This window comes from Tiliqua scincoides, chromosome 9, assembly GCF_035046505.1.
Source record: "Tiliqua scincoides isolate rTilSci1 chromosome 9, rTilSci1.hap2, whole genome shotgun sequence".
Classification (NCBI taxonomy): domain Eukaryota; kingdom Metazoa; phylum Chordata; class Lepidosauria; order Squamata; family Scincidae; genus Tiliqua; species Tiliqua scincoides.
This window is the reverse complement of record NC_089829.1, coordinates 44761544-44786228: the sequence shown is the minus strand read 5'-3', so window position 1 is coordinate 44786228 and position 24685 is coordinate 44761544. Positions and strand designations below refer to the sequence as shown.

General features: G+C 47.3%; 1 protein-coding gene across 1 annotated transcript; it reads left to right on the top strand.

Annotated features, from left to right (window-relative positions):
* Window positions 1-3139: 3139 nt before the first annotated feature.
* Window positions 3140-24285, top strand: TPPP3 (tubulin polymerization promoting protein family member 3). The gene is made up of 4 exons (XM_066637287.1): window positions 3140-3307; window positions 18376-18569; window positions 22149-22302; window positions 23643-24285. Exons 2-4 carry the CDS (start codon window positions 18382-18384, stop codon window positions 23829-23831), a joined length of 531 nt encoding a protein of 176 aa, XP_066493384.1. The 5' UTR covers window positions 3140-3307; window positions 18376-18381; the 3' UTR covers window positions 23832-24285.
* The last annotated feature ends 400 nt before the right edge of the window (window positions 24286-24685 follow it).

Genomic DNA, 24685 nt, shown 5'->3' with positions numbered 1-24685 from the left:
TGTGCGCTGCTTAACAACTGTTCGCTTAACAATGGACCGCATATATGATGGTGGTCAAAGTACAGTAAAGATGCTCTTAATGAGGCAATTGCATCTCCCATAGCCTGCAGTAGAGTGTCTGTTTACACAACATTTCTTAATGCAAAGAAGAGGCTATCTATCTCCAGTAGCCTGCATAGCCAGCTACTGTCTGGCAGGGAGTGTCTGTTTACAAAACAAAGGCAATACATTGGACTGAATGTTCACTTAATGACCTAATTGCATAACAACAGGGATAGGAGAAAGTATCCTCTTATTAAGTGACACACACCAGTATTTTGCCAGACATAGGATTAAAAATGCACTGGCATCTTTGCAATCTTAAGGTCTAAAAATGTGTAGGGTTTTGTTTTAGTTTTACAAAGAGCCTGAAATTATTTGCATCCAGACTTCTGCTCACCCAATAACAGTTTTCATACTTATGGAGTATAAACAGTTCTGAACACATCCTTTGGTTTAAATCACCCAATGTTTTTATTGAAGCTGGCATGACACATTTAAAAGCCTGACAATCCAATAAAAGAAGGGGGGGGGAAAGCTAGCTAATCAATATAGCCCCATCATTCCATTAATCTCCTCTCCATGAAATGCGATAGGTCCCTTTTTATGTAACACAATCTTACTGGGTCATATTGCCAACAATAATGACCCAGAAAGAGGTCATTAGAGCTGGGCTTGAGGGTGATAACAAAATAAAAACACATCACACCGCTTTCTTCAGTTCTCACTTTCCATGAAATCTGTGAAAAAATAAAACCGTTTTCACTCACTACTAGAAATGAACCAAGAATACCTTTATGTGGGAGCCAGGGCTTTGATGTCAGAGGCTTCCTATCTTAGAAGTATAGTACTGTACAGTGTTCCCTGCCCTTTGCAGGCTGCATGCTTGTCTCACAGCCCAATCCTAGCCACACTTTCCTGGGAGTAAGCCCCATTGACTCTGCTTACTTCTGAGTAGACATGCATAGGATTGGACTGTCAGTCTATCTACCACAGGTCTCGGGGAGGCCAACCAAGGCAGTCAGACAGTGTCTTGCCAAAGGGCTTCTGCTTCAATGCTGTTCCTCCTCCAGCTCCCTTGATTCAGAAAGAAAGAAACAAAGAGGAAGTGTGGAGAGCAACACCTCAGACACTCTAGCCCACTATGCACTTCTTCTCCACATTTCCTCTTCTGCTGTTTTTGATTCTAAGGAGCAGGTGGAGGCAGAGGAAGGTGGCTGATGAGCCTTGGTCACTGCGAGAGGTCATGGGCAGCCTTGTGCTCTCTCTCACCATCAAGCTACAGGAGCCCACAAGTTCCAAGCCTGATGAAGATCCCAGAAGAGGCCTGAAAAGGGAGAAGGGATCCCTCACAGAAGAACAGGGATGTTGAGCATTTGGAAGGGGGGGGGGGAAGGCTCCTGCAGTGGCGTAGCTAAGGGGGTGCAGGGGGTGGCAGTTGCACTGGGCATCAAGCTTTAGGGAGGCAACAAGCTAAGCTTGACACTTGTGACCAAACTTGTGAAAATATTGGTATGTATGAATAATAGCATCATGTTGTACATCATTAGAAAGGTAGTTTAATGCAGAGTGCAATGAAACAAACTGCACTGGAATATCTGCATTCTATCAAAAATTATAGCCAATTAACCAGAAAATGAAAACAACTGTCTTGTGGAACAAAAAGTGGATTTGCTTAACTCCAAACGGACCTATAAGACTGATTGTTCTGAGTGCCAATGAGATGTTGTTATGATACAGCACAGAACCAATAACTTTTTATTTATTTACTTAATTCAATTAGATTTTATTATGCGGGGGGGGGGGGCTGCAAAATCTTCTTTGACCTCGGGTAGCAGATAGTTGCCTTAGCTATGCCACTGACTGGGGGGAGGCAGCACAGCAAGTGGGTGTTGAGCTGCTGGGGGAGGGGGTGGGTTCCCCCCAATTTTCACTTTTTAAAAAGCCCAGGCATTATGTCGCTTCCAGTTGTGACATCACTTCTGGGGCAACAATTAGAGCTTGGCAGCAGGCGACATGATCATTAGCTATGCCACTGAGCTCCTGAAACAAAGCCAGCTTGGCTCATTTTTGCCAATTTACTATTTCAGGAGAAATCCATGCCATTAAGAGATTAGTACAGAAGGCTGCAGCTAGGGTGGCGCATCTGAGAGTGTCTCCTAAAAAAAATGTGCCAGTACTTAAGTCCACCTGGAAGTCACATTGCCCTGGCCTGAAAAGTCCTTTAGGCATCATCTCAGAGGTGCATAAAGGGTGATGCTGTAAGGAACCATGCAGTTGGTTGATTGTGACCTGAGCATGCAGATATGCTTCCCTTCACATGCGCTCTCTTTGCAGTGGCCAAGAAAGGCACTCTGCACGTGTTCCAGCATTAGGAAGCCGTTATGATGTTTTGGGGTGTTTTTTTGTTGGGGGGGGGGAGAGATGGAGAAACATCCTTACAGTCAAAAGCCAAGGATCTCGGCATCACCCATTTTCAGCCCCTGTTGGTGCAGGTGTGATGCTGCCTGAGTGAGGGATTTCTCCTTCTTTCCCCCAGAGGCTCAATCCTGACACTGCAAATAGGTCCTGGAGCGCAGACGTCCTGGACTCCTCTGGAAGAAGAAGGGCGTGCAACAAAGGCTGGATCAGTGGCGTAGCTAGAGGGGGTGCAAAGCACTAGGTTTTACAGGGGGCTCACCAAAGCGTGCAAGGGGCCCCTCCCCTCGGAGCCATTCCGGACAGGGGGGAGCAAAACTGAGGCTACGCTCCTGGGGCCCGATCCTGAGCACGCACGCTCCCGCGGCCCGATCCTGAGCCACCCCGCAGCGTGCAAGGGGCCCCTGCCCCTCCCCTTCGGAGGCGTACGCCTCCGTTTTGCTCCCCGCGTCTGGAATGGCTCCGAAGGGGGGGCAGGGGCCCCTTGCGCGCTGCGGTGTGGCTCCCTGCAAGACTGAGTGCTTTGCCCCCCCCGCTACGCCACTGGGCTGGACCCTCCTGGCAGGCCAGCCGAGCGCCGCCACCCAGCTCCTTCCTGCGCGCTCCGGAGGCGGCAGCAGATGCTGGAGCCATCCTCATCCTCCCGGGCGCCTGCACTCTCGCCCGCCTGGCCCGGGGCCCGGGCTCGGGGAGGCGCCTCGGCTCTCCTGCCCCCCCCGCGCTGTGTCGGGGAGGTCTCTATGGAGACGCGAGTCAACAGCGGAGCCTCGCCCAAGCTGCAGCGGCGCGGCTGGAGAGCGCAAGGCGGGGCGCAGCCTGGACGGCCGGCGGCGGCGGCAGCAGCAGCGGGGTAAGGAGCGGGGCTCCCGGGGGCGCGGGGTGGGGGCTCCAGGCTGCTCCCGGACCCCGGGATCCCTGCAGAGGCGTGATCAGAGCGGTAGCAGCCGACCCGCATTCCCTGCTCACACCTGCAGAGGGGCAGACCCCTCTGCAGCACCCACTAGGCAGGACTGCTTCACCCCTTGCAGCCTCTGTCGCCTGCGCTCCTATTTGGCCCCCCCATGGAATGCAATGGGCAGACCCCTCTGCAGCGCCCACTAGGCAGGACTGCTTCACCCCTTGCAGCCTCTGTCGCCTGCGCTCCTCTTTGGGCCCCCCCCATATGGACATGCTATGATGCGGCCCCCTTCAAAACTCAATAGTGCTTCGCACCCCCTCTAGCTACGCCACTGATCCGAGGCTGCGAGGGGTAAAGCAGTCATGCCTAGTGGGTGCTGCAGCGGGGTCTGCTCATTGCATTCCTTGACGCCCGGATGGGAGGGTCAGCATCTTTGGGACCTCGCAGGGTTTACTTCTGAGTAGACCCATGGGCGCACGACCTGTGAAGCCACTAAGGAAGTAGATGTTTTTTTTTTTTGCCCTGCACCTGTTTGCGCCTCCTCAGAGTAACTAATTTGAAGTAACTACTTCGGTGTAACTAATTCGGCTGATGCGGAGTAACTGCTCAGCTGGTGTCCTGTACACATTGGGCCCAATCCTATCCAACTTTCCAGCACCGGTGCAGCCATAGTGCAGCCCCGAGACCAGGGAACAAATGTTCCCATACCTTGAGGAGGCCTCTGTGACTACCTCTCCTTCACAGGATGCAGTGCATGCCCTATTGGCACAGCTGCACCGGCACTGGAAGATTGGGTGGGATTGGGCCCACCATTCACTAACAGAATCTCTGTTTCTTTCACTTGTTGGAGGGGAGGAGAAATCCGTGCACACCCTGTCCCCGTTCATGACCCTGGTTGTGAGAACACAGGGGTGCATCACGGAGGACCATCTGCATTTAGTAATACTGTACTGTACACACGTGCCCTTCCATGGATGGACCTCCATCATGCGATCTCCATCAGCTTTGCCTGAGATGTGATTTGGCTTCCTAATCTGCACCTTGCCCTGAATTGGGGCATTCACACATGCATGGAAAAAAAACCTTAAACATGAATGCAAAAATCACCCACTTGAATGTGACAATCAGTGGCGTAGCCAGAGGGGGTGCAAAACACTAAGTTTTGCGGGGAGCCTCAGCGTGTCCCCTCCCGCTCCCCTTCGGAGTCATTCTGGGTGGTGAGAACAAAACAGAGGCAAATGCCAGAGAAGACCCAGAGAAGAGGTGGATGCTTCCATTTTGCTACCACCACCTGGAATGGCTCTGAAGAGGAAGGGGAGGGCCCGCTTGCATGCTGCGCTGAGGCTCCCTGCAAAACATAGTGCTTTGCACCCCCTCTGGCTATGCCATTGGTGACAATGTAACTGGGAAAGCAGACAGAGCTGTTTTTTTCTGAATTCACAACTGGAGCCATAATGCATAAAGGACTTTTAGGGCTCAATCCCATCCAGCTGTCCAGCACTGATGTAGCCGTGCCAAAGGGGCATGCACTGCATCCTGAAGTCGGAGGGGGCAGCCATGGATTGTTCCCTTACTTCAGGGCTGCATTGTGCCTGCATCAGCATTGGAATGTTGGATAGGATTGGGCCCTAATCATTTTTGCTCTAGAACACTTTAAACGTTGCCTCTGTAATTTCAGTGTCACGTCTACATTGGCTCTAGAATATAGTGAGCTAACTTCAGTCTTGTGTTGTGTAACTTGTTCAGTTTAATTGGAGTCTCCTGGAGACTTCACGTGTCCTGACACTTTCCTCCATCCTGAGCCCTTGATCAAGCCTTTCTCCAGCTCTCACCTGACCTGGAGCATGCCACTCCCTTTCAGCCTCAGTCTTCCCTAGCTGCAGTATGGAGATAATGCTACCTGCCTACCTTAAAGGATTGTGGTAAGGACTAATGCACCTGAAATGCTTTGCTTGCTCAAAATGCCAGCGTATGTGCTGATTGCATCTTTGATGTCAGCTGGCTGACCAGTGCTTGCCCATTCACTGTGAGTGGGAAAGGTTCTGACCACGCCCCATACAGCTAGATGTTTGCAAAGGACTTCTCTATGCAACCAGGAACCTGATCCAGACATAGGCTCATGCTAGCGATGAATGGTCAAATGTTGGGGCAGGATCAGTGGGCACATGCCTGGTTCTCCTCTGTGTGTTCCGTACATCCACGGGATGAAGATGTGCAGACCCTTTTTACGGCTGGTCAACATGTTTTTAAATGTACAGTGCAAAATCTCATGACAGTTAAGGCACCTAAATGATCCTGAGTTGAGATCTTACAGTGCAATCCTAAGCATGTTTACTTAGAAGTAAGTACCTCTAAATTCAGTGGGATTTACTCTCTGGTAAGTATGTAAGGACTGCAGTTTAAAAAGTATGCATCCTTGCTTGCAAGCATAAGTAATGCTCTGATAGCATTAGACTGAAATTGCCAATCCAGCATTGGTTTTAAGAATTCTAACCAGTGAATTGAACCAAACCTGAATCCCCCTAATAGTTCAGAAAGTGCCACAATGAGTCCTGTAGTACAGTACTTTAAAGGTGAACCCATTCATTTCAATATAAACTCTTGTGGATTGCAGCCCATCAGTTGCAGGGTTTTTGAGTAAATCAGTGTGAAATCCAATCTCCAAATCTCTCTGGTTGCCTTGAAGCTGAACCATAACTAAGCTCCAAAACAAAATCAAGTGTTAACCAATTCAAAATAAGTGGTTCAGTGATCAGGCATCCTACTTGCAATTTTTAGGACTGATAGTTTGTTTTGCTGTTGTGTGTATTTTGTTAGTCAGTTTTAAAAAATGCATTTTTTCCCCCTTAAGTTAAACAGCTAACATTTTAGACTGAGAGTTACCTTGAAAGGCAGTGTTTTTCAAAGTGTGTTCCTAGAAGTTCTGGGGCTCCCTGAGATTCGTTCAGGTACTCCATGAGCACCCCATAACTGCACACCATCTGCTTGGTGCTGTGACACTTCGTGCATGCACCAGCGCTCTAGGGCTCCCTGAGACCCCGCGCATGCATTGGGGGACTCAATGACTCCGTTTAGGAGTGTCAAGGGCTCCAGAGACCAAAACATTTGAGAACTGCTGCTGTAAGGAAAAGAGTATTATACACTTCATTCAGAATTATTTCTAAATTGGCTCTAAGTGTCTGCACTGGTTACTGAACAGCTTTTTAAAGTTCAGCACCGGAGTCGGAAGGAAACCAGTTTTGAATGGTTCAGTTCTCTGACTCCAACAACCAGCAGACATACAGGTAGCCACTGGAAACTGACCAGTGGGGAATGGACTTGCTCTGAACTGGAATATCTGCTTGTATCAAAAGTTGCTGTCTTCCATTATTATTCTGCTTTGTCAGCATTTACACAGGTGCACAAAAGCCTGAAAGGTACTTTTGGGATCATGTGTGAAAATGACCTTAGCCCACCCTGGTTTAGTGCATGTCTGCACTTGTGTGCTGGTGGAAGTGAGATCAGCAAGAGGTTCGTGGATGGGTGACATTGTACTGATTGGGGGGTGGGGAGTATTATTTCTCCCACTTCTTAAAATTAAGCTGATGCAAGAGAATGGAAATTGCCAGATAAATGGAATTATAAGTATGGGAGTGGTAACCTGATTCTGTACATCATAGCTGATTGAGCGTATGAGTTTTAGTTAATCAGTTGATCAAGCGATTACATCAGCATAGTTTTCGAGTTCATAGGAAAAATGACAGTTCTATTTAAACTGTATCACAGCAGACGTTGTTTTGAAAGAGGAGTTTCACCTTCTTTCTTGCTGGTGGTGTTGCAGCCTACCACTTTTCATAGTATGTCTTTAAAAAGAATTAAAAAAATTAAAAATATGCAGGCTTGTAGTCTCTCAAATTGATGATGTTTTTTCATCAATCCATCTACTGATTAATTGACGAAGTTTAATTGACTATGGTAAGGCCACACCTGGAGTCTGGTAAGGCCACACCTGGGGTATTGCGTCCAGTTCTGGTCACCACATCTCAAAAAGGAGAGATCTTGGGGTGGTGGTGGACAGGTCGATGAAAGTGTCGACCCAATGTGCGGCCGCAGTGAAAATATTTCTTTACTCAGCATGTGGTTGGTCTGTGGAACTTCTTGCCACAGGATGTGGTGATGGCATCTGGCCTGGATGCCTTTAAAAGGGGATTGGACAAGTTTCTGGAGGAAAAATCCATTACGGGTTACAAGCCATGATGCGTATGTGCAACCACCTGATTTTAGAAACGGGCTATGTCAGATGCAGGGGAGGGCACCAGGATGAGGTCTCTTGTTATCTGGTGTGCTCCCTGGGGCATTTGGTGCGCTGCTGTGAGATACAGGAAGCTGGACTCGATGGGCCTATGGCCTGATCCAGTGGGGCTGCTCTTATGTTCTTATGTTTTTAAGTATTGTAACCCTAATAGATGTACTGTGCAGTGAAATGGAACACTTGCTTAGAAAAGACTAATAGCAGGACTCTCCATTAATGCTGAAAGTCTGTTAAGTTAGCAGAGGCCTCAGACTGAGCTCTCAGGCAATAAAAAGCCTGGTTTCACAGAGAAACGAATGTTTTTAAAGACTTATAAGGCACTGAGAGGCCTATGGAAGCACTCCAGTGCCCGGGGGCCCCCCCAGCACACACCCCCACGTGCACCCCCTCCAGAGCTTAGGGGAGCCCTGGGTCTCCCAATGTCTTATAAGGCATTAAAAGTGTCTCTTCTGGTTTCTTTGTGAAAGTTGCGTTTTTAAAATTACCTCGGAGCTCAGTCTGAGCTTGGCAGAGGTCAGGGACGGATGTCCCCAGCCTCTGGTGAGCTCAGAGTTCCCCTCGCCTCTGGAGGAGGTGGGTGTGGGCCCTGGGAGGCCCGGACCTGATCCGCAGATAAGTGAATCCACGGATTTGGCGTCTGTGGATATGGGGGTCCCCCAGTCTTCAGAAAATTTTTGAGCAGGTCTCCATTGTTTCTGCTCTAGATTATGGCACCAGTGCATTCCAATAGCTGTTTGGCCGAATCCTTTTTAGTATGTCCCAAAGGGAACTGCTGGGTTGGTTGTTAGGTGGAACCAGATCGGTGTGGAGACTGGGAGCAAAATGCCTTACACAGTGCCTTTCCTCTGGACCCTGCAGTTTGCTTTTCCTTACTCAGGAGCTGGAAAAATGAAAGATGATAATACTTTTTCTGCCCTAAATGACAGTCAGGAAATAGTGTGCTCCTCAATTGGGTGCAGTCACACAGGCGGGAATGCAGTCCACCTGTCTTCCTCTGACGTTAGGATTCTGTCTAGCAGGCAGGTGCTTTGGGTCGATTCTGCAGCATCCCTGGGGATAAATTGGTTTCAAATGGAGCAGCCCTGCCTGGCTACATATCATTTTGCTTTGTGTTCCCTTAGATAAGTGAGAATCTTTAGGGCAGCATTTTTTAATCTTCTTCATCTCATGGCACACTGACAAGGTACTAAAATTTTCAGGGCAAGACAGTTTTTTGTCTTCCATCAGTTTTTTGACCATTGACAAGGCACACCATGCTACCAGTGGGGGACTCACATCCTTGAAGGCCCTCCTAATAAATGACCCTCCCCCAACCTCTCACAGTACACCTGTGGACCATCCCTGGCACACCAATATGCCACAGCACATTGGTTGAGAACCACTACTTTAGGGGATGGCAGCAGGAACCCGCAATATGAGGATAGAAAGAATATTTTGAATTAGTTGACAGAAAAGTACATCTCACTGAAGTGTGTAACAGCCAACAGTAAGTTAAGTGCTCGTTTTTTTTTTGTTGGCATCCTTCAGTCTCGGAAGTCTATGGTGTCACGCTCTGAATGGTGGTTCTGGAACAGAGTGTCCTCTCCAGTGCGCGAAGCCTGGGTAAAATAGGTATGGAGGATAGGCTGTTACCCATGCAGCAAATCCCCCCTCTCCACGTCGCTGAAATGGTCCAATGGAAAGGCAGAGGCCAATACGGTTGGTTCCAGTGGCGTCGCAGGAGTTGCCAGAACGTGACTGTGTTCAGCCATGAACTGCCTCAGGGACTCTGGCTCCGGATTTTGCCTGGAGGTTGACTCCTGAAGCCTTTTTCATAACTGGATGTAGCCACAAGGTAGTGGAGGTTTGGGATCCGAGTTTTCCTTCTCTCAGATGAGCTGCCTTCCCAGGCTGACGAGTCCCATCTACCCGGCGGCTGTTTAGTCGCCTCTTACGACAAGTACAGCCAAACTGAGGGCCTATTCTTATCCCCAGCCCCCAGGGGGATAAGAATAGGGGTATAAGTGCTCTAAACCCTGTTGATTTCAGCGGCTTTAAGTCTCAGGTTTAAGTCTTGTTATCCTCTGATCTACCTGATCTAGATTGATCTGACACCCCTACCAAGATACTTTTGAGTTGCAGAATCCAGTTCTATTAAGGCCAGCAGACCCACGAGGCTCACTGAGGAGGGACAGGTGGGGTGCAGAGGCATGCTCAGTATCACCTTAGAACTGCTCTGCAAGATAAATGTCATTAGCCCCCATATTGCAGATAGGAGAGGCTGAGGCTGCTTGCGTAGGCCTCCTAGCAAGTTCATGGCAGAGCAGCATTTGAACCAGGGACATCCTGTTTCCTCGTGCAGGCCTAGAGCCACAACACATTACCAGTCCTCCTTAAACACACTTAAGGACATGTCTCTCCAGCATTGCCGTTTTTCCCCTAAGAGATGCTGTGATGTAGAAAATGCCCATGGTGAATTTCTGCTTGTTTCATGGTGCTTAAAGGCACAAGAGACCTGCAGGGGTAACAAAATCCTGATAGCCCCCTTGTCTGCACTAACTGGAGTGAGCTCCCCCTTCAGCCCTAGTAGTGGCCGTTCTTTATCTCCCATCTGTTCTCTAAATGTCCGCATTGCACCTGAGAATTGATAGTGATGCTAGTGAACTGGTGTGGTTTGCACCAGTGTAGAAATAGCATCTGTGCTGGTTTCAGCGTCACCATTTATTCCTGTTCTGTCCCAGAGGTTACAATTTTTGAATCATTCTCTTCCAGTACAGTGTGACTACTGAATGTTGGTACATTATCATCAGAGATGGCACATCCTAAAGGCTGGCTGAGATGGTTGCCTCAGTCAGTAAGTTCATAGGGTGCACCTGCCTCCACCTGCCCACCTGCCTCCACTGTTCCTCTTCCCCCTCCTACTCCCTCTTCTGCTCCATCCCCCTCTTCCAATTTAGGAAATGCAGAGGAGAGGAGAGGAGAGGAGGAGAGTGGGCTAATGTGGCAGAGATGCCTGAGCCTATCATTATTGTCTCCTCTACACTTCCTCTTCCTTCTCATTCCAGGCAGTGAAAGGAGCGGTGCTAGAGGTACACATCACAGAAACAGGAGAGCTAAGCATACGAAAATGTATCCAGACAAGGAACTCTAAACCAGTTTGGCTCTTGTTTCTTTGGAAGTTCAAACCACAGTTTGGAGTTCTCAACCATGGTTAGCACAAATGGTGTGGCTTGATGTCTGAATTGTGATAGTGTGCTGAGTTTGTGGACGCTGTGTTGTCAAGGCAAGTTATATGTTTGTGTATCCAAGACTACCCAAGAGGGTGCAACTAGCAAACCGTGCACAACAATGGAGCTTGTTAGTTGATCTGATGAAAGAACTATTAATAAAGGCTTGAGCAATTGTGGAATAGCAGGTTATAACTGTTGAAGTCAATAAACAAAATCTGGAATCTGGTTTCTATCATTTTCATGCTGGCTATTTGTCATCCATATTTCTATCCCACTATGCCTCGAAGCAGCTCAGGTTAGCATTCATGGTTCTTCCACTTCCCAGTTTGTATCCTCCCAAGAACCCTGTGAGATCAGTTAGACTGAGAGTCTGAGAATGACTGGCTCAAGTTCACCCAGTGAGTTTTTGTGACTGCATGGGAATTTGAACCCAGGCCTCCCCATTTCCAGTCTGGTACACACTTACCAGAATCATGTTCGCTGCTGTTGTATATTGGTGTTTCTGACAGTCAACACGTACGCTGTCTAGGGCAGGTCTATCTTTCTAAATAGCCAGTGAACACATGACAAGAAGTCATAGCTGATCAGGGATCCAGACACATGTTCCTGCATCTTAAGCCATGCAGGCATTATTATTATTATTATTATTATTATTATTATTATTATTATTATTATTATTAATAATAATAATAATAATAATAATAATAATAATGCCTGCATAATAATAATAATAATAATAATAATAATAATAATAATAATAATAATAATAACAGTATTTATATACCGCTTTTCAACTAAAAGTTCACAAAGCGGTTTACAGAGAAAAATCAAATAACTAAATGGCTCCCTGTCCCAGAAGGGCTCACAATCTAAAAAGATGCCAGGGAATACCAGCAGACAGCCACTAGAACAGACAGTGCTGGGGTGAGGTGGGCCAGTTACTCTCCCACTGCTAAAAAAAGGAGCACCCACTTGAAAAAGTGCCTCTTACCCAATTAGCAGGGTTTACAATTAAGTGCCTCTTACCCAATTAGCTTTACACACACTTGTTTGGGACCTGGAAGTTGTCCTTTTTTGCAATCGTTCCCAGACCTTAAAACTCTCTCCTTAGGGAGATATGGCTGGCTCTGTCCATGCTAACTTTCCTCCGGGCTGTGAAATATGGCCATTCTAGCCTGCTTTTAATATGTAGCTTTTATTCTGCTCCCCCCCCCACATGATTTTATTGCTACTTTATGACCAGTTTTATTGACATTGTAATTGTATCTAAATTATACTGTGTTTAAATTTGAGGGTGCCAAACATTGTTTTATGATTTGTTGTTGCAAGTGGACTGTGTGCAATTCTTATGATGGAAAGACAAGAGGGAGATCCCTAAAATTAAAACATCTACTTCACTGTACTGGGTTTGTCTGTTCAGCGATTTGCTTCTTGAACAAGAGGGCACCTATTTCAGGGCTTGCATGGCTCTCCTCCTTGCAAAGGTACTTGTCCCCCTAGGCCAGCATTTGAAGAATAGCCTGAGTGCTAAATTGGCCATTAACATAAGAACATAAGAACAGCCCCACTGGATCAGGCCATAGGCCCATCTAGTCCAGCTTCCTGTATCTCACAGCGGCCCACCAAATGCCCCAGGGAGCACACCAGATAACAAGAGACCTCATCCTGGTGCCCTCCCCTACACCTGGCATTCTGACTTAACCCATTTCTAAAATCAGGAGGTTGCGCATACACATCATGGCTTGTACCCCATAATGGATTTTTCCTCCAGAAACTTGTCCAATCCCCTTTTAAAGGCGTCTAGGCTAGACGCCAGCACCACATCCTGTGGCAAAGAGTTCCATAGACCTATTCATTACTGGAAAGTGGGTTAGGATTGCACCCTGAGTGTCTTAGGTATCTTTGTTTGTGCCCTTCTTTAACTAACTAACTAACTAACTAACTAACTAACTAACTAACTAACTAACTAACTAACTAACTAACTAACTAACAGTATTTATATACTGCTTTAGGTATATAATATACGATTCTTTAGGATTGTTCATGGAGGCTGTGACTGCTGCTTTCTTTCTAATTGCATTGATGCCTCTGTGCAGTGCATTGTGTGGCACATATGGGGTGTATTTGCACCCCATAGTATATATGTACCCCATGGTACCTATGGGGTATAGTTGCACCCTTTCGTGTAATATCAAATATTTTTGCATTTAGGTGGTAGGTTCAATGGCACGTGTGTTTGTTTTTCAATCATACCAAATTTGTGTGCATTTTGTTTGCTTCTTCCAATGCGGTTTTTTTGGAAAAGCAGTAGACAAATGTGATGAGTAAATGCTGTTCTGCTTGTATGCGCAAAATATGAAAAGAAGGAATGGGAGAGCCAGCATGGAGGTGGGGCAAGAACATCAAACCTGGATATGAGAAGACTGGATTCCTATCCTTGCTAGCTACAAAGTTCACAGGGTAACTTTGGGCAAGTCACTCTTGCTTAGATTAGCCTAACCCGCAGGACTGTTGTGGGGGAGAGAAATCATAGAAATTTAGAGTTGGAAGTGACTCTCAATGTCATATAGTCCAGCCCCCTGCTTGTAGCAGGATATCCTCGTCGAACATCTCCAGCAGATACTTGTCAAGCCACTGCTTGAAGATCTCAAGTGAGGAAGAATCAACCACATCCCTTGGCAATCTGTTCCACCGCTGAACCACTTTTACCATTAAGAATGAACTCCAGATGTGCTGCTCTGGGACCCTTGACTGAGGAGTAGGGCATAAATGTATGGCAAATGTCTGTTTGAAAAATCTTGGAAAGATGTCTTTGGCTCTGTGCTTGCACGTGTAACCCATGCAGGTTATTTGGCATGTATGACTTGGGTCATATAGTAGCATTATCCGGACCCAAGCATATCAGACAAGGGTACAGTGGGCCCTTGACATCTGCGGGGATTCCGTTCTCAGACCCCTCGCAGATGCCTACATCGGTGGATCATAAAACCTGCTTTAAAAAAAGTTAAAAAAAAAATAGCATTCCCTAGTTTAGCACTGCAAATCGTGCCAGCTACAGGGCAGTCTCTGGTGCTCCCAGCAGCCGATTCCGGATTGTGCCAAAGCCAGCGCACCCTCCCTTGGCCCTCCAGAATGAATCAAGGAAGTGTTTCCCAATCACTTACGCAATGCATTCTGGTGAGATCCTGGACCAAGGGCAGAAGTCATGAGCCTCAGCACAACCTGGAAGTGGCTTCCGGAATTGTCAGTAACTGCCCTGCGCTCGATCCCCTGGCGTCCGCCGATAGTCAAGTCCACTGATACCATGGATGCCAAGGGACCACAGTATTTGCATTTGGATAAACTTAGTTTCCTGTATATGCCTGTATGCATCTTTAAGTCTGCTTACTGATCTCCTCTATGGAGAACTCGTGCAGGGAAAGCGCCCTACAGGTAGACCACAGCTGCGATACAAGGACATCTGCAAGAGGGTTCTGAAGGCCTTAGGAGTGGACCTCAACAGGTGGGAAACCCTGGCCTCTGAGCGGCCCGCTTGGAGGCAGGCTGTGCAGCATGGCCTTTCCCGGTTTGAAGAGACACTTGGCCAACAAACTGAGGCAAAGAGGCAAAGAAGGAAGGTCCATAGCCAGGGAGACAGACCAGGGACAGACTGCACTTGCTCCCAGTGTGGAAGGGATTGTCACTCCCGAATCGGCCTTTTCAGCCACACTAGACGCTGTGCCAGAACCACCTTTCAGAGCGTGATACCAGAGTCTTTCGAGACTGAAGGTTGCCAACATGCATGCACTGATATACATGCCAGGGATTAATCTCAAATTCTTATATGGGGATTAGATGCATTCATGGTGGACAGGTCTCTAAATGATGGAGCCTCCCTGTGCCAAGACTGTATACTACTGAATACCAACTGCTAAAGAGCAGCACTTGGAAGGAGAGGGCTCGTCTGTCCTATTTGCTGATGTCCTAGTTGGCCAGTATGGGAACCAGCGTGCTGGGCTAATTATTTCAGTGCCAGGGCTCAGCTCGAAAACCTATGAATCAACAAGACAGAACCTCTGTGCATTTGCGCAATCCATTTCTTTCCTCAGTGAATAACCAAACTTCATTCCCTGGTATGTTGGCTTAGATTTTAGGCTGCTAAATAAGGACAACAGTCTTGAAAAAAGCTGTGGTATTTTTCTTCACTGAAATTAAATACAGGTGCATAGACCAGTGGTTGCCAAAGTCCTACTCAGACTTTAGGACGGCAGGTGAGTGTTTTTGAGCATTGGACCTGGGGCGAGGTGTCCCGAAGGCACCACAGAGTGAGCTGCAGACCTTCCAGACCCTCCCCAAGGCAAGCAGGGCACCCCAGGTAAGGAGGAGAGCCCCTGGGTTCCTGTGGCGCCGCAGTTGCTGTGGCGTTGTCGGGACACCCATTACTGGGCCACGCCCCTTAAGGGGGAATGGCCCAGCTTGGGTTCCTAACGGTGGGTTGTGACCCACCACTTTGGGAATCACTGGCACAGGCAGTTGCTCCAATGCCCTTGCCGCTGCAGATCAATGCGAAGTTTTGTATGATCATGTTTGGGACGTCGTTTTGTGTCTTGCACAGACTTGTTCCTGGAAATCCGGGGATCTGTATATTCTGGTGTCAGGGAGGCTTTGTAGGCAGGTCTCAATGCAGGAAGTTACACTGGGTGTCCCAGTTATCAGTGCTTTGCCCATGCGCCTGCTGTGTGCCTTTTTGCCCATGTGAGTGTGCATGTGTGCATGCATTTCTGTGACTGCATGCATTGCATCGGGTCTTCTCACTGACCTCCTGCCATGATCCACGGTGCCTGCAGTCCTCTTGTTTTGTTTTAAGTGCCACCTTGATTGCCAAGTTTTGATAGTGCTGAAAGATCACACACACATACGTGTGTGTATGTTTGTATGGAGATAAGTACACATGTTAATCCTCACAGCAGCCACATCCAAGGAGCATGACCCACCCATAGCAACCATTGCCAGGCAACACAAACTGTGGCCACCCCAGCAGCCAAGCCCACACGCCTGTTTTTGTTTAATGTCAGGCTGTAACTAAGGTCTCGGACCTGGCAACCCCCCCAGCTTTGCTTCTTCCCTTATAGCCTGCCCTGGGCACGGGCGGATCCTGGCCGAGAGCCAGAACAAGGGGGTAGCTAAGGGCAGACATCCATGAGAAATGGACAAAATCTCCCCAGAGGAACATTGGACTGCAGGGAGAGCTAATTTTGCAAGGAATAGATGCTTCGGGCAGGAACCTCCCTGTTGGGAGTTTGCATATAACCCGGGATAAATACCCCGGGGCAAGTCAGGGTTGTGTGTGAATTGCATTTTTTCCCCCTGTGTCAATTATAATACTGTTTAGCATTGTATTGCAGGCTACATGTGTATTATCTTGATGTTGTCTTTACAACAAATTTGCAAGGAAAGTATTTGTGATCTTTTAACTGCCAGTGTTGTGTGTGTGTGTGTGTGTGTGTGTGTGTGTGTGTGTGTGTGTGTCATCCTGTTCCCCCCCCCCCCACATTCTTCAGTTGGTCTCTCAGCTCCATTGCTTATTCTAATCTGGAGTCATCGCTTTGGATTCTCTCTCTCTCTCTCTCTCTCTCTCTCTCTCTCTCTCTCTCTCTCTGTTTTTCTTTATTGTAATATTTTTGATGAGTTCATTATTTTTAATGGATGCAAACCACTTTAGGAGGCTTCTCCTGGGAGCAGAAAAGAAAGTAGAAGTTCCCAGAAAATAAATATATATAAATAGGTTTTGCTGTTTTAAAAGTATCTTATGGTTGCAATGTAGGGAAAATAGAAACAAACAGACAAAGCATCAAGGAATTAAAGGAGGAGAAAAAAGCACCAGCTTCTTCCTTTCAGGTCAATAAAAACAATGGAGATATTAATGATCAGAACATCTTGCCATATGACCATTTGTAATGTGGTGGGTGCTAGGATGTGTGTGTTTGCAAAGTGCATGAAGGGGAACCATGTTTCAATGAACAGTGTCATTATGACCCCATGTTGCAGCTGAGGCTGAGAGGAAGCCTAGCCAGAGACTAGCCCAAGGCCAGGTTCCTGGCAGAAGTGAGATCTAAACCAAGGAAGTCTCAATTGCTAGCTTAGGGCCAAATCCTATCTAGTTTCCCAGCACTGGCACAGCTGCAGTGCAGCCTGGAGGTAAGGGAACAAATGTTCCCATACCCTGAGGAGGCCTGTGACTGCCTCCCCACCAAAGGATGCAACGTATGCCCCATTGGCACAGCTGCACTGGCTCTGGAAAATTGGATAGGACTGGGCCCTCAGTCTCTTAGTCATTTTGCTGCACCGGTTTTTGCTTGTCCCTGGTCTATGCCAGTCACTGATGTCAGCTAATTTTGGTATAATGCCTGAGCAAACCTCTGCAGACTCTGGGAGTGGCAGAGCAAGTGCTCCTCACCTGGTTCCTTCTGTGGAAGTGACTTCAGAGTGTAGCTCCACTAACCATGTAGATCAATGGTTCTCAAACTTTTTAGCCCAGAACCCACTTTTTAGAATGACAGTCTGTCGGGACACACTGGAAGTGATGTCATGACCAGAAGTGACATCATCAGGCGAGAAAGATTTTTAATAATCCTAGGCTGAAGTCCTATCCACACTTACTCAGCCGCTTCGGGTGCCCTCTGGGGAGAAAGTCGGATTACTAAACAAACAAACGAATAAATCAATAAGCCTCATTGTTACAAGCTTATACATTATAGCTCTTTGAAAGTACAGATCTCTCCAAATCCAGTCGCATACCATGGTGGCATCAAGTCTATTATACTAAAAATAAGGTATTGAAATGAATGGGGACCCACTTGAAATTGGCTCACTAACCACCTAGTGGGTCCCGACCCACAGTTTGAGAAACAGTGATTTAGATCAGGGGTCTCCAATCCAGCCTCAATCTGGCCCGCGGCCAGCCTCTTGTCCCCTGAAAGCCTCTGGCCCATTTGGCCGAACATGACTAGAACTGTGCTCTGGTTGCACGTGCAGGGTGTTTTAAGGGCCAGAGAGTTTGAATTAATGAGCCCATTCATTCATTTATTCACTCATCTAAGTTCCATCTCTAATTTATTTACATAAATTTTATATTTAAATTTTTTCCCAGCCCTCAACACTGTGCCAGATATTTGATGCGGCCCTCTGGCCAAAATGTTTGGAGACCCCTGATTTAGATCACCTTTGTTATGCACAGAGAATCTCCACACCAGTGATACACATTTCAGGTGGCAATTCATGCAGAGACTCTTCATGCTCTTCCTTCTTCTGTTTCTTCCTTTTCCAATGCAGGGGTGGGAGGAGGAATTGAGGGAAGTGGGCAGGCAGAGGTGGGCTCCCCCTACAAACCTGCTGCTTGAGGTGGCTGTCTCAGTCGGCCTCATTGATAGAATGGCCTTGTGCAGCTGGACTTTGGAAGATGCGCACGCTTCAGTACATGTGGCGGCCTCTGCTGCAGCTACTGAGCAGCTGCCCCATTTCAGTTCTGCTTGTGCCCACAGAGCATCATGGCGGAGAGTACGGATATGGCCTCACTAGAGGAGAGCTTCCGGAAGTTTGCAATCTATGGTGACACCAAAGCCACCGGGCAAGAAATGAATGGCAAGAACTGGGCCAAGCTGTGCAAGGACTGCAAAGTGACAGATGGAAAAGGTGTCACCAGCACTGATGTGGACATCGTCTTCAGCAAGGTGAAGTAAGTGTCCCCTGAGCAGAAGGCACTGCCAGCTGTGGAGTCAGACCACGGGTTCCTCCCAGCTCAGTATTGTCAGACACTGCCTGGCTGGCAGCAGCTCTCCATGGTTAAGGTCCAAACAAGGCATACACCTAGCTGGGCCCTAAATGTGCAAGATGGCCCAATTTTGGCAGGAAGGAGAAGTTTTGTTTATAACAGCATGCAGGAGTGCCAGTTGAAGACCTTTTTCCCCAGCTCAAAATGATGTTTTGCCACCCCCTCCCCATGATTGGAATTGAAACAACAGCAGGACCAAAGTACTAACGCCCCCTTGCCCCTTGCCATGATTTAACCACATTTAGAACCTCCCATCATGTGCTATTTATAAATAAACTTACCTGCCCCATCAGGCCAACGTTGTGCATTTTGGTGCATGTCTGGTTTGGCCCTTATGAAAAAAGGAACATTTCAAGGAACTCCAGATGTCCTGGTTGCAGCACTGAAGTGCTGATCCTGCGATAAGGACCCCGTAAGCCAACTGGTAGTTTCCATTCTGAAATTGGGTTCAGAAAGAGCCCACCTTCAGGTGGCAAAAGGTGTATGTGTCACTTTCGACCATGAATAGTCCGTGTGTGTTAAATGGCCTGGTTCCTCCCACACACACTGAAGTGGCAATTAAGAAATATTTGGGCCTCTGCAATTAAGATGTTAACATGCATTTGCTCCTTACAACAAAGGGCAGGATCCCACACTTGTGTTTTACTAATTAAACATGGAAAGTGCTTAGATCTCAGCTTTAAAAAAAAGCATGTTATGTGAATTGGATCTCAGAGGTGAGGCATAGAAACTCTGGCCAAGTTCAGACATCTTTTCTAGCCAGGCTGCAGGTAGGAGTGCTGAGGTGGGAGTGGGGAATTCAGTCACAATCAGTCTCACAAGAAGGAGGGCTTCAGAAAATAGCTTTCACTGGTACTGCTCTGCTTCCCATCTGTGCTTCTGGGGTGACGGCACATGCATTGTTCAGTAGCGCTATCCCAGCTTGATTCAGCATTATTGGCAAGGCTGTTTTGTGTTTGGTAACTGCTCAATGTCAGCTGCTGTTCCAGAGGCCAGTCCTTCCTTTTTGCAGAAAACATGACTAGTGCGGGCGACTAGCATAGTTCTCTTGCAAGGGAAAGGGCTTTGGCTGCACTAGCTAGGGATTTGTTTGTGCAATGAGAGAGGGCTCTCTCCTAGGGCTCAAGGGCCTGCTCAAGGGTCTCTAACTTGGAACCCAAGTCCTGGTGGGAACTACTTGTGGGTTACTCAGTCAAAACAGAGATGGTGTTAATTATATCCTACTTATGAAGTTCAGCCTGAGTGAATTACTCTCCGGTTCTCTTGTCATGTGAGCCTCTACATTTGTGTGCAATTTGTCCTCTTCTGTGTTCCCTGCCACTGGACTGAATAATCGCGCCTTCACTGCTTTGCATTCCACTATATGCATTTCAGTTGTCTTTCATGTTAATTGTTCATTTAGTTCAGGGGACACTACAGCCCAGGGGCCGCATCTGGTCCACCACAAGATTTTATCCAGCCTGCAGCAACTTGTTTTTTGTCAGATAATTTGCTCATGTTTACATTTTTACTCATTGTATATAATTTCTCAGTATAAGCACGGCATTGTTTCTTTGTAATTGTCACGTCTCTTTCATCCTGAATCATATGCTGATTACAAAAAAGATTCAAATAAAACTCATTTATCCATTTAAATTTCATTCACTCATTTGTAAAACAGATTTTTTTTCCGGCCTGCAAAAGTGTGTAAAATATACGATGTGGCTCTCATACTGAAAAGTTTGGAGACCCTTGATTCAGCTGATGGCTGGTAGCAGGTCAGCAGGGAAACTGATACAGAACTGAAACATCTTACACATGATGAAAGGCTTAAAATAAAGAACTGAGAGTAAGAAGCAGGCGCTCTTTAGTGGCACATATCTTTTGACACTTGGTAGTTTGGAAAAGGCATTAAAGCAGTGGTTCTCAAACTTTTAGCACTGAGACCCACTTTTTAGAATGAGAATCTGTCAGGATCCACCAGAACTGATGTCGTGACCAAAAGAGACATCATCAAGCAGGGAAATTTTTAATCCTACCACACTTACCCAGGAGTAAGTCCCATTTACTCTCATTGTTAAAAGCATATACATAGTAGCCTGTTAAAAGTACACATCTGTCACATTTCCCCAAGTGCAGTCACATACCATGGTAGCATCAAGTCTAATATGTTAAAAATAAAATATTGAAATGAATGAGAGCCCACCTAAAATTGGCTCGAGACCCACCTACTGGGTCCCAAACCACAATTTGAGAAATACTTCATTAAAGCACCAGCAAATGCCCCACCAGAGGCGAGAGTTCCCTTGCCTCTGGAGGGTCCTCTGAGCCTGGCGGAGGGCCACTGACATCCATCCGCGGCCTCTGCCAGACTCAGACAAAGCCCGAGAAGGCAAAAAGCACAACTTCTGGTTTTACAAAAAAACCTGGAAGTTGTGTTTATTATAATAATAATAATAATAAAACTTTATTTATATCCCGCCCTTCTCCCCAAAGGGACCCAGGGCGGCTAACAACATATAAAACACATTTAAAAACATAAATTAAAACAAATAGCAGATAAAAACATTAAAAACACATTAACAGCGACCTTAAAAAACAGCAGTCAGATTGAAAGACAGAATAAAAAGAGTACAAAAGAGCAAGTCACAGAGGAGTCAGACCTGTAAAAACTACAAAATGTGTAAAAAATGTTAAAAAGGCCAAAGAATCAGAAGGCTTGTGTAAACAGAAGGGTCTTCAGGCCTCGCCGGAAACTCTCAAGAGAGGGAGCCATTCTCAAGTCAAGGGGAAGGGAGTTCCATAATGTTGGTGCCACTACCGAGAAGGCCCTATTTCTTGCAGCTGCCCCCCGGACCTCCTTGGGTGGCGGCACTTGTAAAAAGGCCTTCTCTGATGACCTGAGAGGGTGAGCCGGATTGTACGGAAGTAGGCGATCTCTGAGATACCCTGGCCTTCTTGTTTATTGCCTTCTTGGGCTCAGACTGAGTCTGGCAGAGGCCGTGGACTGATGTTTATGGCTTCTGCTGGGTTCAGAGGACCCCCTTGAAACAAAGGTTGCTCTGCTCCCCTCACCTCTGTAGGTGATATTGTGGACACAAGTAAATGCGTTCTATTGTTTATTGTCTAGTCAAATGTATTTTTTTTTCTCTCTCTCTTTAGCCCTAAAGTATTTATAGCAGGAATTTTCAACCTTTTTCACCTCCTGGCACACCAACAAGGCGCTAAAATTGTCAAGGCACACCATCAGTTATTATTTTTTTTACAATTGACCAGGCACACTGTGCTGCCGACAGGGGCTCACATCTCCAAAGGCCTTACTAATAAATGACCTTCCCCCAAACTCCCACAGCACACTTGTGGATCATTTGTGGCCCAACAATGCATCGTGGCACGCCGGTTGAAAATCACTGGTTTATAGGGTGAAGGAGGGGAGGTAGATGTCACCTACCCAGTCGCATCCCTTGAGCAGGCTGTGAATCCTTTGTGCCTGTTCTGTTCCAGAGCAAAGTCCGCCCGAGTGATCAACTATGAAGAGTTTAAGAAGGCCCTGGAGGAGCTGGCCCCAAAGAAGTTTAAGGACAAAAGCAAGGAAGAGGCCTATGAATCCATCTGCCAGCTGGTGGCAGGCAAAGAACCAACCAATGTGGGCGTGACTGTGAGTAGCCTCTCCAGCTCTTTCAGGAAGCAAAAATGGCCATTTTTGAAAGTGATGGGACAAACAGAAGCAGGGGCAGCATCAGGGAAGAGCTGGGTCCTTTGAGCAACACCATACCCTCCTTTTTCTTCCCCAAGTGCCATTTTACAGTTCCTAGATGCCCTGGCACCTGATGCTGTGCTGGGGGATAGCGCATCTGGGGCCTGTAAAATGACACCAGGGGAAGAACACAGGGGCTTGCTGCTGTTGCTGCTTGTTGTATGCTTGTCTTACACTCCCAGGGTTTTGGGTGCTCAGAGTTCTTGATTCCTGAACCCTAGAGCCTCAAGAATCCCTGTTCGGTAGAACTGCCACCACCCTGTATGTGACAGTGCCTCCGTCCAGGAACACTGAGACCCTCTAGGCTTAACTATATCCCTTATAGGCGCTGAGCACTTTCTTTACTTAAAGTCTCAGTCCTCAAGTTACTAGTCCACAATGAGGATTTGGTAGCTTGCTGAACAGCCAGGCAGGATTCTGAACCTTTGTCCCCAACAGACAATGAACCAACATGGTAAAAAGATTTTCACTTTATTAAGTACATAGGGTTACAAAAAGTTACAAAAGGCAGCAAATGCTAGAGGCATAAAAACTTCTAGGAAACATATCAGCGTAAAACAACAAAGCTAACTGGCTAACTCTATTATTCTCTAAATCTCACCTGGGTCAGCTTCTTTTGTAGATCCTCAGGTCAGTTACCTAAGAGGCCACATGGTGCTTGCGGGGCAGGATGTGCACCCACATCCTATCTCACCGAGAGACAAGGAACAAAGACCCTTTCCTCCAGAAGTGGGGCTGGATGCTCACCCTCTCAGCTCTTCCCTCCCCCCTGGAGATCTGCAGCTGCATTCCATCCTTGATGGGCGTCTTTCTGGCTGCCTAGGTGCTACCTTATCACCTTCCATTGAGTTGTAAATTCCTAGCAGCTAGGAACTGCAAGCCACCTCTGTGTTACTGTTTTAGCTTGGTTCAGGCTTTACATGTTACTAGGCCTAAACTGTACATATTCATGACACTGCTTCCCCACAGTTGTCTGGTAGACATCTCCATGGTCTTTGGTTTGTCTGGGTGAGGAGCAGCAGTGGCAGCCATTGGCCTTTGGTGCCTCAGATGTTAACCAAGCATGGTTGTGGGCCCTTGTGTAGGTGTGAGCCGACGGGACATGTGCCACAGGCTCCACCCCCAAGATTAGGGTTTGAGCTGCGAGGATGGAAGCGGTGGTGGAGGCCTTGTTCTGAGGGGAGAGCATGAGTGTTGCACAAACAATGGTTCTGACCCCCCCTTGTTTTTGTGATCGGCAGAAAGCCAAGGCCGTGGGGGCCGTGGAGAGGCTCACCGACACGTCCAAGTACACTGGTTCCCATAAGGAGCGCTTCGATGAGAGCGGCAAGGGCAAAGGGAAAAGCGGGCGTGAGAACATTGTGGACAACAGCGGCTACGTGGGGGCCTACAAGAACGCTGGCACTTACGATGCCAAGGTGAAGAAATAGTGAAGATGCGCACCGTCGTCACTGTTTGGAGGAGGAGCCACCCTCATGACACCTCACCGTCAGGGAGTTTGGCTTTGCTGGACCTGGCCTCAGAGCTATAGCTGGAAGGGGTGCCTGCCCCCCAAGCAGGTGATGCGGTTGCCCCCTGACTTGACCATGCATTTGCTTCCGCATGTTACAGAAACCTAAAGTTGAATGTGTATTCCCACTTATCAAGGTCCTCTATACCTCAAATCTTGTCCCACCTCCTTCTCTAGCCCTCCTCTGATTCCAAAGCTTTCCCCCTACTTGCAACTCCCCCAACTTGCTCTGCTCACTAATGCCAATAATGGTGCATTCCTTATCCTGGAGGGGAAAAAAACACACCAAGCTTTGCTTGCTGAACTTCAGCCCGTCACGCCACTCTTAAAAACTCAGAGCTTCTAACCCGGAAAGAAGATGACAGCACTGTCCTCAACTTTTGTCAGCACCTCACAGCTTTAATCTGTCCTACCCATGAGAAAGTTTGCTAAGCATTTGCATGGGTGCCTGGCTCTCCTTAGGGTGTCATTTTGCTGCTTAGAGTTGTATAAAATGATTAATCAGTGTATAAAGTACTACTACTAATTTTGGGCCTCTACCAGCCTGTGTCAGTTCTAACGTAAGTATGTGCAACTTCTTCAACTCTCTAGGAAAGCCAAATATTTGTTTTGAGACAGATAACGTGTCTTCTGACTTGCAGCTCCTCGGCCTAAAATGATGTTTTAAGGCAGGAGATTCCTAATTCTGTATGTAACCATGTGAAATAATCTAGCCGTAATAAAGACCCTTTCTGGTGGCGTGTTCTGTGGGTGAGGAATGAAGACACAGGTGAT

Excerpts from the sequence above, each read along its gene's own strand:
- TPPP3 (XM_066637287.1), top strand. The coding sequence starts at position 18,382 with ATGGCGGAGAGTACGGATATGGCCTCACTAGAGGAGAGCTTCCGGAAG. Across the intron at positions 18,570-22,148 it reads ATCGTCTTCAGCAAGGTGAA|AGCAAAGTCCGCCCGAGTGA; the intron begins GTAAGTGTCCCC and ends GTTCTGTTCCAG. Across the intron at positions 22,303-23,642 it reads CAACCAATGTGGGCGTGACT|AAAGCCAAGGCCGTGGGGGC; the intron begins GTGAGTAGCCTC and ends TGTGATCGGCAG.